Below are 12,807 nucleotides of genomic sequence, written 5' to 3' on the forward strand. Positions count from 1 at the left end.
TACTCCATTCTTCTTGTCTTCAGGTTGTGGACTATATGGTATACTTTGCACCTTACTCTCCTAAAATTTCTTTGACTCCTTGCCAACTGTTTTCTATCCTCTCTGGCATTGCAGACTTGCATAACCACTACCTCCTTTTACAACCTTCCTGCATCACCATCTCCATTGAAGTATGCTGTATGTATTCCTGTGCCTGATCTAGTAAAAAAAAAATGTACTGGTTTCTCACTGCCATGCAAACATAAAAATGAATTAAAAGAATTATTACAGGAAATTATATTGATGGGACCACTGGACACCCTCTAGTTCTACCTTCTGCCTGAAGCTGTACTACAGACAACACTAAATGAAAATCAGCTGGGGCTATCTATTCAAGTCTTGAAAACCCCTAAGGGTGGAGGTTTCAGAGCTTCTTTGGGAATCCTATCAAAAAGGTGTACTACCTCACCTGGTATAGTTCTTGCAGATGCTTACTCCAAACCACCTAGCCACAATTCATGCATGTACCTTGTCATATCATCTAACACTGCCAAATCAAAATCTGGTCCTGCAGCGTATGTAACTCCAGTTTCAGTAGCTACAGATTAGCAGTAGCCTCTTCTTGTCCACACAAAAGCACAGCTCTCTCATATTTTCCTCACTGATCACAAATCCTACCCATCCTACTAGTCCCGCTCCTTTTCAGTGTCTCAGTGTCCTTAAACTTGAGATAGGGGTTGTCTGAAAACTTGTCATCATGTTCCAGGTGGAGCATCATGATCACCAAGAACAGGATGGTAAATTCCCTCTCTAAATTTCCCTTTTGAGAAAAAGGAAAAATATTCTCTCCAAAGCAGAATGCTTATCTTACTACCACATTCCTCTTCCTCGATGGCCCTGCCAAAATTATTAAATCTGATTCACTTATTTTTTTTAATCACTATCACTTTTATTTTTCCTTCTGATATTTTGAGTCTGTCTCAGCTAACTTCTTGATGATTTTGTTTTTTCTTTACTTCTAAATATGTTTTTTCTTTCTTCTACAAACATCTACACAACAGTTATGCCTCTTCTTCAGCCTTTCTTCTTCCCAAGTGTTTGAAATAACCACTTTTGAAAATGAGCCTCCCTTGACACTGTTTTCACTGTGTACCATTTTATTAATGTATTTCAGGTTTCCTTACATCCCACAGTTCACCTTCTGCTCCATCCTTCTAAACCCCAGTTCATCTTTTCTCCTGGGATAACTCCAGGTTGTTCATCTTTTCCTTTCCTATCCAAGATACAAAATGAGAACTACGCTGCTCTGTGTTTACAATCATCTCTCTTCATGAACATTCACCCTTTACATTAATATCCACTTAGCTTATAATAAATTCATGAAAAGTACTTTTAAAAAAATGTTTTTCTGTCAGTGGCTGTCTTGAATTTGGGTACCAAATGCTGATTACTGGTAGTAGCTGCATAAATCACCCCTCCTTATTGTTTTATTTTTATGCCCTTCAGTTACATTTGCACTGCTTGAGTTTTGGAGGTAAATATCCAAAATATTAGCTGAAAGCTTCCTCAGAAAGCAAATCTTTCCCACATCCTTCCCTGCAGTTCCTCTTTAAGAGGTGTCAGCATGGCTGAGAGAATGAAGTGGCTCCACATTGTTTGCCTGAACTATTATGTGTTTAACATTTCCATAACAAAAGTGCCACTCGACTTCTCCCCGATTAATGCAGCTCGAGGGCTCTTGTCCTCCTTTAATAAAACATTGTTGAAATCATTTATTTAGAGCCCCTGGTTACTAGTGGGAGAATGACCATCTTTGTGCCAAAATATAGTGTATACAGTCCACTATTTTGTAGTAGATCATTCTGTTATTTAAGAAATTGATTAAATGGATGTCTTAGAAAGTATTTATGCTAATAGCGCATTACTTATGTCATTCAGTCAGTCAATGTGAGCCTTTTCAACTGTCTACGACAGCCAATGCCTCAAGTAAAATACAGTAACTTTCAACTTTGCTGCTTACTGATCTGTATCACAAACTTGAAATCCCACACAGAAACACTGCTCTTCCCAGCTGAAAATGTTTTGTTCTGCAAGACTGCCTACTTTTCCTGAAGACTTGCAGTGAGTTATCATAGGCAGTGTGGCGGTGTGTTGCGTTATTACTGAGGACAGGAACAAAATCAATTGAAAGTCTGAATTTGTTTTAGTGACACTGAAAATACAATGCAACTCAGCCCCTCAAGCAGTGTTTTCCAAGACTCAGCTGGTGACGATTTTGTGTCCAACTACTGTCTCTACTTGCACCATGTCTATTCTGGAGTTGCTCTCCTCCTCTTCCAGTGAACTTGAAACAACAATAACAAAAACAACAAAAACAAACCAAAAAGCAAGTATTCATTAAATTCTGAATGGTTTTCTAATTCACCGAAATGGAACTGCGAAGTTGTTTGCAGTCACCTTTGCACCCTTGCCATGGATATTTATTATACACGCATGCTGGCAGTGAGCGATCTGGTACACAGACAGCACTCAGAAGGAATGGAGAGGAGACTGCAACTAAAATCCATCAGACTTTCCAATTAGACAGTAAAAGAATGGCCGAATCAGGTCTTTCCCTCATTGTAAGGCTTTGTTTCATAAATATTCTAGAAGTTATGTATGTCTGTCTCTATGTATATCGATGTATATCGTTAAAAATAAACAGAGACCTTATGTTATGTCCATTGTGATTGCATACAAAAGCTTTGCTGTGTGCTTGGGTGATCAGTGAAGCTTGAATCTCCCTCTATTTACTGTATGGTCACTGTCAGTTCAATGAACTGCCTCCTTGTTCTCCACCATTGTCCCACACTCCCTTAAACATTTGTCACTGAAGTGCCTCCAAAGACAAATAAACTGTCACCAAGAATTCAAATCTGGTAACTGGGAAAAAAAAGGGAGCAGAACCTACCGGATTATTTTACATGGAATGGTAGAGAGTCCCCTCTTCCACTCAGAAGAGACTGGCTGGACAGGACCTCGTCAAAGAGTGCTTTCAAACACCCATACAAACCAGAACTTTTTTTCCTATGGAAAATCTCCCTCCACCAGGGAATGTGAGGTCTTTTCTTCATTTAAAACTGTCCTTACTACATCCCTTGACATGTCAAGAATTTCCATTTGTCTCAAGATCAAGTAGAAGAAATACGAATTTGATGGACATCAACATCTGCACAGGCTTTGTAGACTGGGACACATACCAACACACTCAGCCATTCTTCCTGGAAATTGTGCTTACTCTGACAACATGACAAAACCCACAGAGTTATCTCCTTAAGGGGAGGAGCTTATGGGACAGAATTAGTTCAGCTGTATTTATTGTGCAATTATTTAAATTAAAGCAATCCTCTTTCTGTGGGGAGGGAGCCATGTAGATTGAGTCTTCCCTCCCAGCTGGTGCTTGGTGTTGATTTATTCCAGGCAGATGATTTTGACAGGAGCCTCTAAAATTAAGTCTTAAGATGTTAATTTATCGGTCCCTTTCCAGAGCTAATTTCTTTACTCCTTGCTAAAGAAAAATAGAGGCTTATTTAGGAGGAACTTAATTTTTCATCAATAGTGAGTCAAATAGACCTTGTAGGCACAAAATGTTGGCAAGGTGAAAATACCTTTCTGAGCATCTCCTGAAGAACTGGAGAAAATACTTAGGATAATCTCTGCAGAATTGCAGACTCAGTGTTTTGAAAAGAAAGCTGATGCTATTCACAAGTCACCCAGATGCTCCCTTTTCTTCAGGAAACAACATTTTCAGCTTTGTTTTAACAATAAGTTTACTCAGCCATTCAGACAACTTTAAAAACAAACTTCAGATCACAGCCACACAGCATACTCATACGCTTGTTTGGGATCACAACAATTTGGGGGTTGGTTTGTGTGTGCACGTGTGCCTGTGTGTGTTTAACTCTGAGTAGCCTAATCAAATTCACACCGCAAAGAAATAATAAAATAATCTGCCAGTGAAATAACTAATCCAGAAGCGAGTATTTCTAATTTTGTTGATTTATACAACAGACAGATGTGGATTTGCCCTCTGTCAAGATCTGGTAAGATGAAAAAGACACTATCTTGCTAATCTGTTGCCCCCTCAGTCAAAGTTTATTTGTGGTAGCTTTTAAACTTCTGACTGGCTCTCCAATCACTGCGTTTAAAATGAAAAGCTTTAAATAAATACCATGAATAAAAGATAAATAAACTTTTTTTTACTTGTGTGTGTGTGTATGTGTGTCTGCGTGCCTGGCTTGACACAGTCCAAACTCAAATCCCTAGAGGACTGAGCTTTGTCTTTTGTGTTAATGTTTAAAAGATTTTCCAATGCTGGAGTTTATTCCTACTGCAAACATTTCTATTTACAAGGTCAAGTGTATCAGCACTCAACACAGCTTAAGAGTGTAATTATTTATCTAAGGGCGTTTGAGTGTAGATCAGTAGCTCTGGCAGCAAACCAGGCTTCAGCACGACTCAAAGCAAGTCCTCAGAACGGTATTACAAGATCTGGTAAATGCTGATCCCCCTGTTTGTTTACTTTTGTGTTATTCATTGTGGAACAGCACAGGCTGAATGATAACTCCTGCGCATTTTGCAGCAACCTCCTGGATGCACACAACACACCACAGCCTGCATGAAGGCTCTGCATTCTGCATTTCGTTTCCTTGTTCACGTGGCAGGGAGCACTTCTGAGGGTGTCAGTGGAGCAACATGCCTCCACTTCAAGAAGAAAGCACAGCACACAAGCAATTCTACACACATACAGGGGCAGCGTCCCTGAATCACTGCACTATCTTCTTGCACTGGCACGTTGCCATGCCAACGCATTATAAAAATCAACCACTCTTTTAAAGTAGTATTTTCAAAGCTGTATTTACTTCTTGCATGTAATTATTCATTAACGTTAAGAATAGCAGTAATTTACATCTATGTAAAGTATTACAGGCAGGCAGAGATTTTTGCTTGTTGGTTGTTTTTGGTTGTTGTTCTGCGGTTGGCTCCCGCCTCCCCCTTCCCCCCTCCCCTCCAACCTCGGGTGCTGAGAGTTCAAATGTCCCTGGAAAACAATTTCACCACATCCATTATTTAAAGCTCTTTCTTTACTAATTTAAACGTTTAGAAAATACAAAAAGCCATACATATTCGAAACACAGGCCTTTGTTATGCCTTCTATAAAAAATACTAGGTTTAAGGCAGCTTGGAAATGCGTTCATACAATTCTACAATGTTTCATAAAGTCTCTCCGAATAAGAAAGTTAACTCCAAATCTATAAAATACACTGTACATTCGGTGTTCTAGAGAACATGTCAGTGAATCATCGCTGCTGGTATCCCTTTACACATAAAACAAAATCTGTACCTTTCCAGAAAAGAATAGCTAATGTTTTTACCTGGCAAATACGATGTGGACTTAAAACTTTTATTTTTTTTTCTTAAATAAATTATCCCCATGAGCATACAATTTATAAAATTGTATATACAAAGAAGAGCGACTGGTAACAAATCCCAGTTTTAAATACATCTCTATATAAGATTTACCAGAGGTCAGCAACCCTGATACGACAAGAGGCAATATAGCTTCTCAGGATATGTGAACATACATGTTCTGAGTTTAAAAGTGTCTTTCGAAGTTGGCAGTGCAGAGCTCTTTTGGAAGACAAGTTGCATTGTTTGCGACAGCCACCAACTCTCTGAAAAGAATCATTTTTTGTGCGCCGCTGGTTAGGAGAGGCGGCAGCGGGCCGGCTGCGTTAGGGGCAGACGCGTGTGCAAGAGGCAGCGCTGCAAACCGCCTAACCTCACCCAGACGGTGCTTTATTAAGCTCAGCGAGCGGCAGCTTTAGCACGGCACCGCGCACGGCGGCACCGAGTGACAGTCAGGTTGCCGGGCAATAGCTTTGGCAGCGATGCGGGCAGCTCGCCTCTTCCTAACCTTCATGTCAAATCGCTACAGACACACAGCCGTGCCCTCGCCTCCTCTCCCTCCCTCCGAGGCGGCGGGGTGTCTTTCCCTCCCCTCGCCTCACCGCGCGGGACGCATTGCATAGTGCACACGGGGCAGACACACAGGGGAGGCGGCGGGAGGAGCCGTCCGCCCGCTGGGAAGCGGGGGAGCCCCGCCAAGCCGGGCCGGGCCGGAGCCACAGCCGGGGCCGGGCGGAGGGCTAGAGCGGCGGCAGCAGCGGCAGCAAGATGGAGGCCAGCAGCGCCCACGCCGCACCGGCGACGCGGCCGGCACCATCCGCCTGCATGGGGAAACCGGGCTCCGGGCCCGCATTGTCCTCCGCCTCGTCCCTCCCCTTCTGGCTCGGCTCCTCCTCGTAGTCCTCGTCGTAGTCCTCCTCCAGGCCGCCGTCCGAGCCGCCGCTGCTGCCCGCGCCGTTGCCGCCCATGTCGGCGCCGAAGCAGAGGCGGGCCATGTTCTCCTTGACCGACTCGCAGATAGGCCGCTCCAGCCCGTCGCAGACGCAGTCGTTGAGCAGCACGGCCTTGGGCACGGCCAGCATGTCCTCGATGACGGCGCGGCACTCGGGCGTGCAGCGCAGCCCGTTGAACAGCTTCCCGCAGTAGGCCATGTAGCGGTTGAGCGCCTGGCTGCAGCGGCTGTCCCAGTCGCAGCGCCGCCGCGCCTCCGTGCAGCCCATCACCCCGGGGCCGCCCCCCGCGCCGCCGGCCGCGGGGCTGCTGGTGCGGGGCAGGCACGGCTCGATGGCGCGCTTGGTGGCGCGGCAGTTCTCGTCCTGCGCGCAGTCGCAGTCCTCCAGCGCCGGGCCGCGCCGGGTGTGGTTGAGCTGGATGAGGGCCGCGATGCAGTGGCTGGGGCACCGCCGCCGGGAGGCGGCCGAGCCCGCCGCGGCCGCCGGGCCGTCCCCGCCGCCCGCAGCCGGCTGCTGCTGCAGGAGCACCGGCGCGCACGCCTCGGCGTACTGGTTGTAAGCGTAGCTGCACTCGGGCTCCCCCTGACACTGCAGCACCGCCTGCCAGCAGATCAGCCGCCGGCCCTGCGCCGGAGAGCTCCGGGGCGGCCACACGGCGCCCAGCGCCGCCGCCAGCCACAGCCAGGCGGGCGGGCGGGCCGGCATCGCGGGCGGCGGAGGCTGCTGCTGCCGCGGGGTCGCGGGGGAGAGGCGCCGCCGGGCGAGGAGGACGAGGAAGAAGAGAAGGAACTGCCGCCGCCAGGAAAGTTTGCAGAACTCCCGCCGGCCGTGCGCATGAGGTCTCCTCGCATCAATCCATCCGCGCGGGCTGCGGCCCTCGCGGCGGCCCCGTTGCTGGAAGCGGCGGAGCCGCGGTGCGAAGCGGTCGCCCGGGGACCGAACCGAGCTTCCCTCCCAGCCCCACCCCCGGCCGCTGCTCCCGGCCCGGCTCGGTCTGGTTCGGCTCGGCTCAGTGGCTCCGCGGCGGCGTGGAGCTCAGCGCAGAGCGGGGAGCGGAGGAGCGCGGCTTCGGAGTGCGCTCGGGGACTTGAGGGCGGCGTCGGGAGTACTCATGGTGCTGCCCCGGTCCTCATGCGGTTCCGCGTCTCTTTCGCTTTTCTTTTCTCTTTTTTTTTTTTTTTTTGCACAAAATAAGTGCCCAGCTGCTGCCGCTGCCTTCTCGAGAGCTCTTAACTCTCCGCTCGCAGCATCTCTGCACATGCCAGCCGCTCCGATCCCGCAGGCGGTGCCGGCTCCGCTCGCTCCCTTCGGCTCGGGTCGCGCTTCGGGCAGCGGGAGGGAGGAATGTCTGTCCCCGTCAGCGCGAAGGCAGCGCGGGGAAGGCAGGAAGGCAGGCTTCGGGGTCTCTTTCTCTCTGGGCGACTGATGCTGCTTCTGTTGTCAACAAGCCCTGCGAGCTGCTCTGCGGATCCGTCTGTGGATCTTTTTTTCTTTGCAAGGCTTTAAATACAAAAGTGCCTTCCGAGCAGCGGCAGCGTGCTCTGATTAGGCCTCATTATGCATGCATGGAAAAGCAAACAAACAAAAAAATTAGCAACGCTTCTTCTTTTACACATCCCCCAGCCTGCGCTCTCTCGTTCTCTTTCTCCTTTTCTCCACTTTTTTCTCCCTTCGCTCGGCCCCCTTTTCCAGCTCTGCGACTTGCCATTGGCCCAGCCTGTTGTTGAAACTTTCCCCCCCCACCCCCCCTCCTCTCTTTACGATCTGCTGGAGTGAGGGAAGGGGAGAGGGGGGTTGGAGGGTAGCTCACATTCAAAGCTTGAAAGGAAAGGCTTAAGGAGAATGACAGCCCCCCGAAGAGCCCCTCCTCCCGTTAAGGCGGCGCGGCCCCGCGGCCCCGCTCAGCCACGGGGCGAAGGCACATCCCCGAGCGCTGGAGCGAAGGCCCCGCTCCCTCGGGCTCACGTGGGGGCGAGGCAGGGGCTCCGGGCCCGGGACAGTTGTCTTTGTCCGTGCTCCGTGCCGTCGTGCTGGCAGCGGGGTGCTGCATCCATGTAAGTACTGCGGCTTGCTGCGTTCTCAGTAGTGCCACTTAATGCACCCCACCGACGGTACGCACTGCCAGCTCAGCTTACTGCCTGCGGTGGTCGTGCATGGACGTGGGATGCTGACCAGCAGAAGTGCCGAGAAAATAGGTGTAGTCCTGTGATACTTCGTGAAGGTCTGCCCACCAGCAAGATCTGTTTTGAGACCTGCTAGATAAGAAATTGAAATAAGTTTTCATTGAAGGATAGCCACCCTGCCCACCTGTTGTACTCTCTGTGCTTTTTATTTGCTTTTAAAGAACTAGACATAGCAGTGTACACATCCAGGTGCAACGAGCGGAGCAAAACAAAATAAACACTGCAACACTGCTGCGTTTACTTTATGCCTTTCTATAGTTAGTGCTACCTTAATTCCACAGCACGATCGTCTCCGACCGCCAGGGGCAGCGGAATCTGCTGCCTGTCAAAACTGGCGCTTTTTTTTTTTTTTTTTTTTTCATCCTGAGACTATCAACTCCATCTGTTACAAAAATTAGAGTTAAATGTATTTCCCAGAAACTCGGGCATCCGAACGCTCCGGACCGATGTTTCTCTGAGAGCACATGGAAGGTGGGAGACGGCGTGGTGAGGCCGGTGCTGGTGTGATGGATGTGCCGAGCGGCAAGCACACTCGCCCGCTCCATTGTGGTCTCTTCTATACTCTGCTAGCGTTCCTTCCTCAACACGGCTTTGCCCCTTCTGGTGCAAACAATGTACGTGCTCCCAAGTCCCTGAAAGCTGCCTTCGGAGTAGCCATCCAACTAGTTTTTTGCCCTTTCTTTTAATCTTTATGTAATTGCACGGTTAATAATTGTCAGATGCCATTTAGACAGGGTGCATTAAGTGCACGTTACCAGCTACCAGGGCTCGTTCGCGCACTTCTTTGCCAGACAGAACTAGGTCGGTGAGGTGGAGGCATTCCACGAGCTGCGCAAGTGCATTCTGATGGCTGGGGAGAGCGGCCCGGGCTCTGCCCCACGGCGATGTGGGACGGGCTTCTTCCAGGCGTACGGAGGCGAGACTGGGGCAGGATCCTTTGGCGTGGGACCAGGGGGGCCCTCCGATCTTCCCCAGCGGGGGACAGCTGGAGAGGCTGTATCTGTCGCAGAGGGGCTGCCCTCCGGACAACCAGGCGATGCGCTCTGCATCCCCTCTCATCCAGCTCTTGCCTCCATCTGCAAAATCCATCGTGCAGCGCCTGCTCCTCGCCTCGCAGCACACGGGGCCGTAACTTCGCAAGGAACGCAACAGCGGAACTTTGGAGCCCCAGGAGGGGGAGCAGAGGAGCCTTCGCTGTAGCACTGCGTCCCGGTGGGGACGAGGCGGCCGCGGGGGGAGCAACCGCTCTCAGCCGCTGATACGGGAATGGGTACTTGCGCGCACCGCGGCGGTTGGGAGGGCCCGGTACGGAGCACGGCTGCGTTCGGGTCGCGACACTTCGACGCCCGTCAGCTAAGGAAGGCGGATTTCGTGCAGTAATAACTGTACTAATAATGGGAATGCTGACTTTGTAGGTGGAATTCATATTTCCTATCAAACAACTGAAAAAGCCGTATGTCAAAATAGTTGGCACTTGTTGCACCTTCAGAGTATGATCTTGTGCATTTACGTTTATATGTCTTTTGTAAATAAATTAACTTAAAGTGTTTAAAGACATACTAGTCTGGCTGTTTATTCAATAAGAATTCAAATTCTATCCCTGTTTGTGCCATTTGGCACCTTGGGGCTTTGGGTTACATGGTGCTCTGTTGGAGGAAGGAAGTCTTGTCTTCTGTGGGACTGAGACACTGGAAATAACTCCCTGGCCTTTCTTGGGTGTAGGTTTTCTGTCAGTAGAAACAGTTTTGTCAAATTGAGCTTTTTGGTTTTCAGAGGAGACCTAAGAGTATGCACGAAGGCAACTTTTTCACAAAGCATCATTTGGAAAATATATGTCATGACTGGACAGCAAAATAAGATATGATTGTTTTCTGAATTCTAAGATAAGCTACATTTTTAGTTTGCCATGCTTTCTCGTAAAACAGTCAGTGTTGTTCCTTAATAGTTACTATCCAAGCTATTAAAGAATAATGGTCCTCTACCACTAAGGATCATTATGACAGATAGATAAGGAAACTCCTATTGGTTGTGGCACATTTTTGTTTAAGCCTGATGTCTTTTCCTTTGTTTTATCTCAAGCCCTTTCCTGATGGATCTCTTTCTCAACTCATAGTTTTTCATTCATACAGTATTAAAAATTCTTACCTATTTTACATTGGAAGTTGTAGCAGAAGTGCTAAGTCACAGATTGAAACTGTGATTGAGCACCTGGTAGGAAGGTGAGGCCAAACCAGAGGAGCTTAGGTGCACTGCAAGCACTCAAGTGACCAGAAGGGGTGGAGCCAGGATCTGTGCCTTCCCAGACCTCATTTAAGGGTTGGAAGAGGCAGCAAGGGTATCTTTCTGGAGATCCCTGCATGTCTGAGCCCTCCTGAAGGCAAGCAATTTCTTTCCCTTATTTCTGCACCCGCTGCTGTTGTGTTTGAACAAATCTTTACTTGCTGTACCCTGGGATCTTTCTGTTCTGTTGTCATTGTTGAGATATCTGATGTGTTGCAGCATTTAAAAAACATGAAAATAATATGTAGAAAATAATGATGGTTTATCTTAAAATCTAGCACTTCAAATCCACATAAACTTTAAGTTTGGTTTATTCTTTGCCAATTCCAGCAAAGGGAGCCTTGTGATTAGTTTCTACTACAGGACACTCAATACAAACAGAGCCTGCCAGTGAGGCCTTCTACCTCCTCTTACAGGAGGCATCTTGATTGCAAGCACTCATCCTGCTGAGGGACTTCAACCACCCAGATATCTTCTGGAAAACTAGCACGGTGAGATATAGGCAGTCCAAGAGACTTCTGAAATGCATTGAGGATAACTTCCTAAGTCATCTGATAGTACTGGATTGGTTGCTTACCAATGCAAATGAACTGAGTGGTGACATAAGGATTGGTAGCTGGCTGAGCTGTAGAAACCATGTTATGGTTGAGTTCATGCTCCAGAGGGTTATGAAACAGGAAAACAGTAAAATTAGAACACTAAGTTTTAGAAGGTCTGCTGGTGACACCAAGCCATAGGGTGTGGTCAACACAGCAGTGGATCGGGATGCCATCCAGAGGGACCTAGACAGTCATGAGAAGTGGGTCCAGTAGAAATGCATGAGGTTCAACAGATACAACTGCAAGATCTTGCAGCAGGTTCAGGCAACAATCACTATCGATACAAGCTGGGGAATGAAATGATAGAAATGATGAATCCTGTGGAGAAGGGCCTGGGGGAACTGCTGGACAGTAAGATGGACAACAGCAAGCAATGTGCCTTTGCAGCCCAGAAAGCCAACTGTATCCTGTGCTGCATCAAAAGAATGCAGGCCAGCAGGTAGAAGGAGGTGATCCTGTCCCTCTACTCTGCGCTAGTGGGGCCTCACCTGGAGTACCGTGTTCAGGTATGGAGTCCTCAGTTTGGAAGAGACATGTTGGAACGTGTCCAGAGGAAGGCCACAAAATGATCCAAGGGGTGGAATACTTGTGAAAGGAGATGCTGAAAGAACTGGGGCTGCTCAGCCTGGAGAAAAGAAGTCTGCAAGGTAACGTGATGGTGACCTTTCAGTGTCTAAAACGGAGTTAGAAGATAAGAAAGGGGCAGACTGTTTAGCAGAGTCTGAATTGATATGTCAAGGGGAAATGATTTCAAACTTCTCAAGGATAGATTTAGGTTGGATATAAATTTTTTTTTACTGTGAGGGTGGTGAGACACTGGAACGAGTTGCCCAGAGAAATTGTGGCTGCCCCCTCTCTGGACACATTCAAGGCCAGAATGGATGGGGTTTTGAGCAACTTGGTCTAATGGGAGGTACCCCAAGGAATAGGCGAAGCCTTGGGCTGAGCATCGCACCTTCCTATGACTTGCTGTCTAGTCATTACTCTGGCCTAAGCTCAGTCAGGTCACCAGTAGCACTAGTGTATGTGTATCAACTGAGTGGTGGCACCATCACCAGTTGCTGGGTGACCGCGAAGGCCTTGTGATATTGCAGCAACTGGGAGAGCTTTTAGCAGGTAATGGGGCCTGGTGAGCCATATTTCATGACTTGCTTCTCCCATGGCTGTCCCCCCACTGGGATGGAGTTACAGTGTCACTGGATAAAGGAAGAGCATTTAATCATCCATCTGGATGGACTCATAAATAATAACTTCTACACTCCAATGTTACAAAAGGGAAAACTTGAGTCTTACAGATTCCCAACGTGATCTGTGATAATGTTTGTTGCAGTGGAGAAGAAGGGGCAAGTGGAGCCATCGGGGTTA

The 12,807-nt window shown here is 48.2% G+C and overlaps 1 protein-coding gene across 1 annotated transcript; it reads right to left on the bottom strand.

Annotated features, from left to right (window-relative positions):
* Nucleotides 1–4,668: 4,668 nt before the first annotated feature.
* On the bottom strand, nucleotides 4,669–8,107 carry GAS1 (growth arrest specific 1). Its single transcript, XM_065745661.1, has one exon. It carries the CDS (start codon nucleotides 7,083–7,085, stop codon nucleotides 6,168–6,170), a length of 918 nt encoding a protein of 305 aa, XP_065601733.1. The 5' UTR covers nucleotides 7,086–8,107; the 3' UTR covers nucleotides 4,669–6,167.
* Nucleotides 8,108–12,807: the final 4,700 nt, after the last annotated feature.

The sequence above is a fragment of the Cyrtonyx montezumae genome, unplaced genomic scaffold, assembly GCF_038088225.1.
Source record: "Cyrtonyx montezumae isolate F1298 unplaced genomic scaffold, pur_monq_1.0 scaffold_36, whole genome shotgun sequence".
Taxonomy (NCBI): domain Eukaryota; kingdom Metazoa; phylum Chordata; class Aves; order Galliformes; family Odontophoridae; genus Cyrtonyx; species Cyrtonyx montezumae.

What these genes read in the sequence shown, in the direction of transcription:
- GAS1 (XM_065745661.1), bottom strand. Translation starts at nt 7,085, where the DNA reads ATGCCGGCCCGCCCGCCCGCCTGGCTGTGGCTGGCGGCGGCGCTGGGC.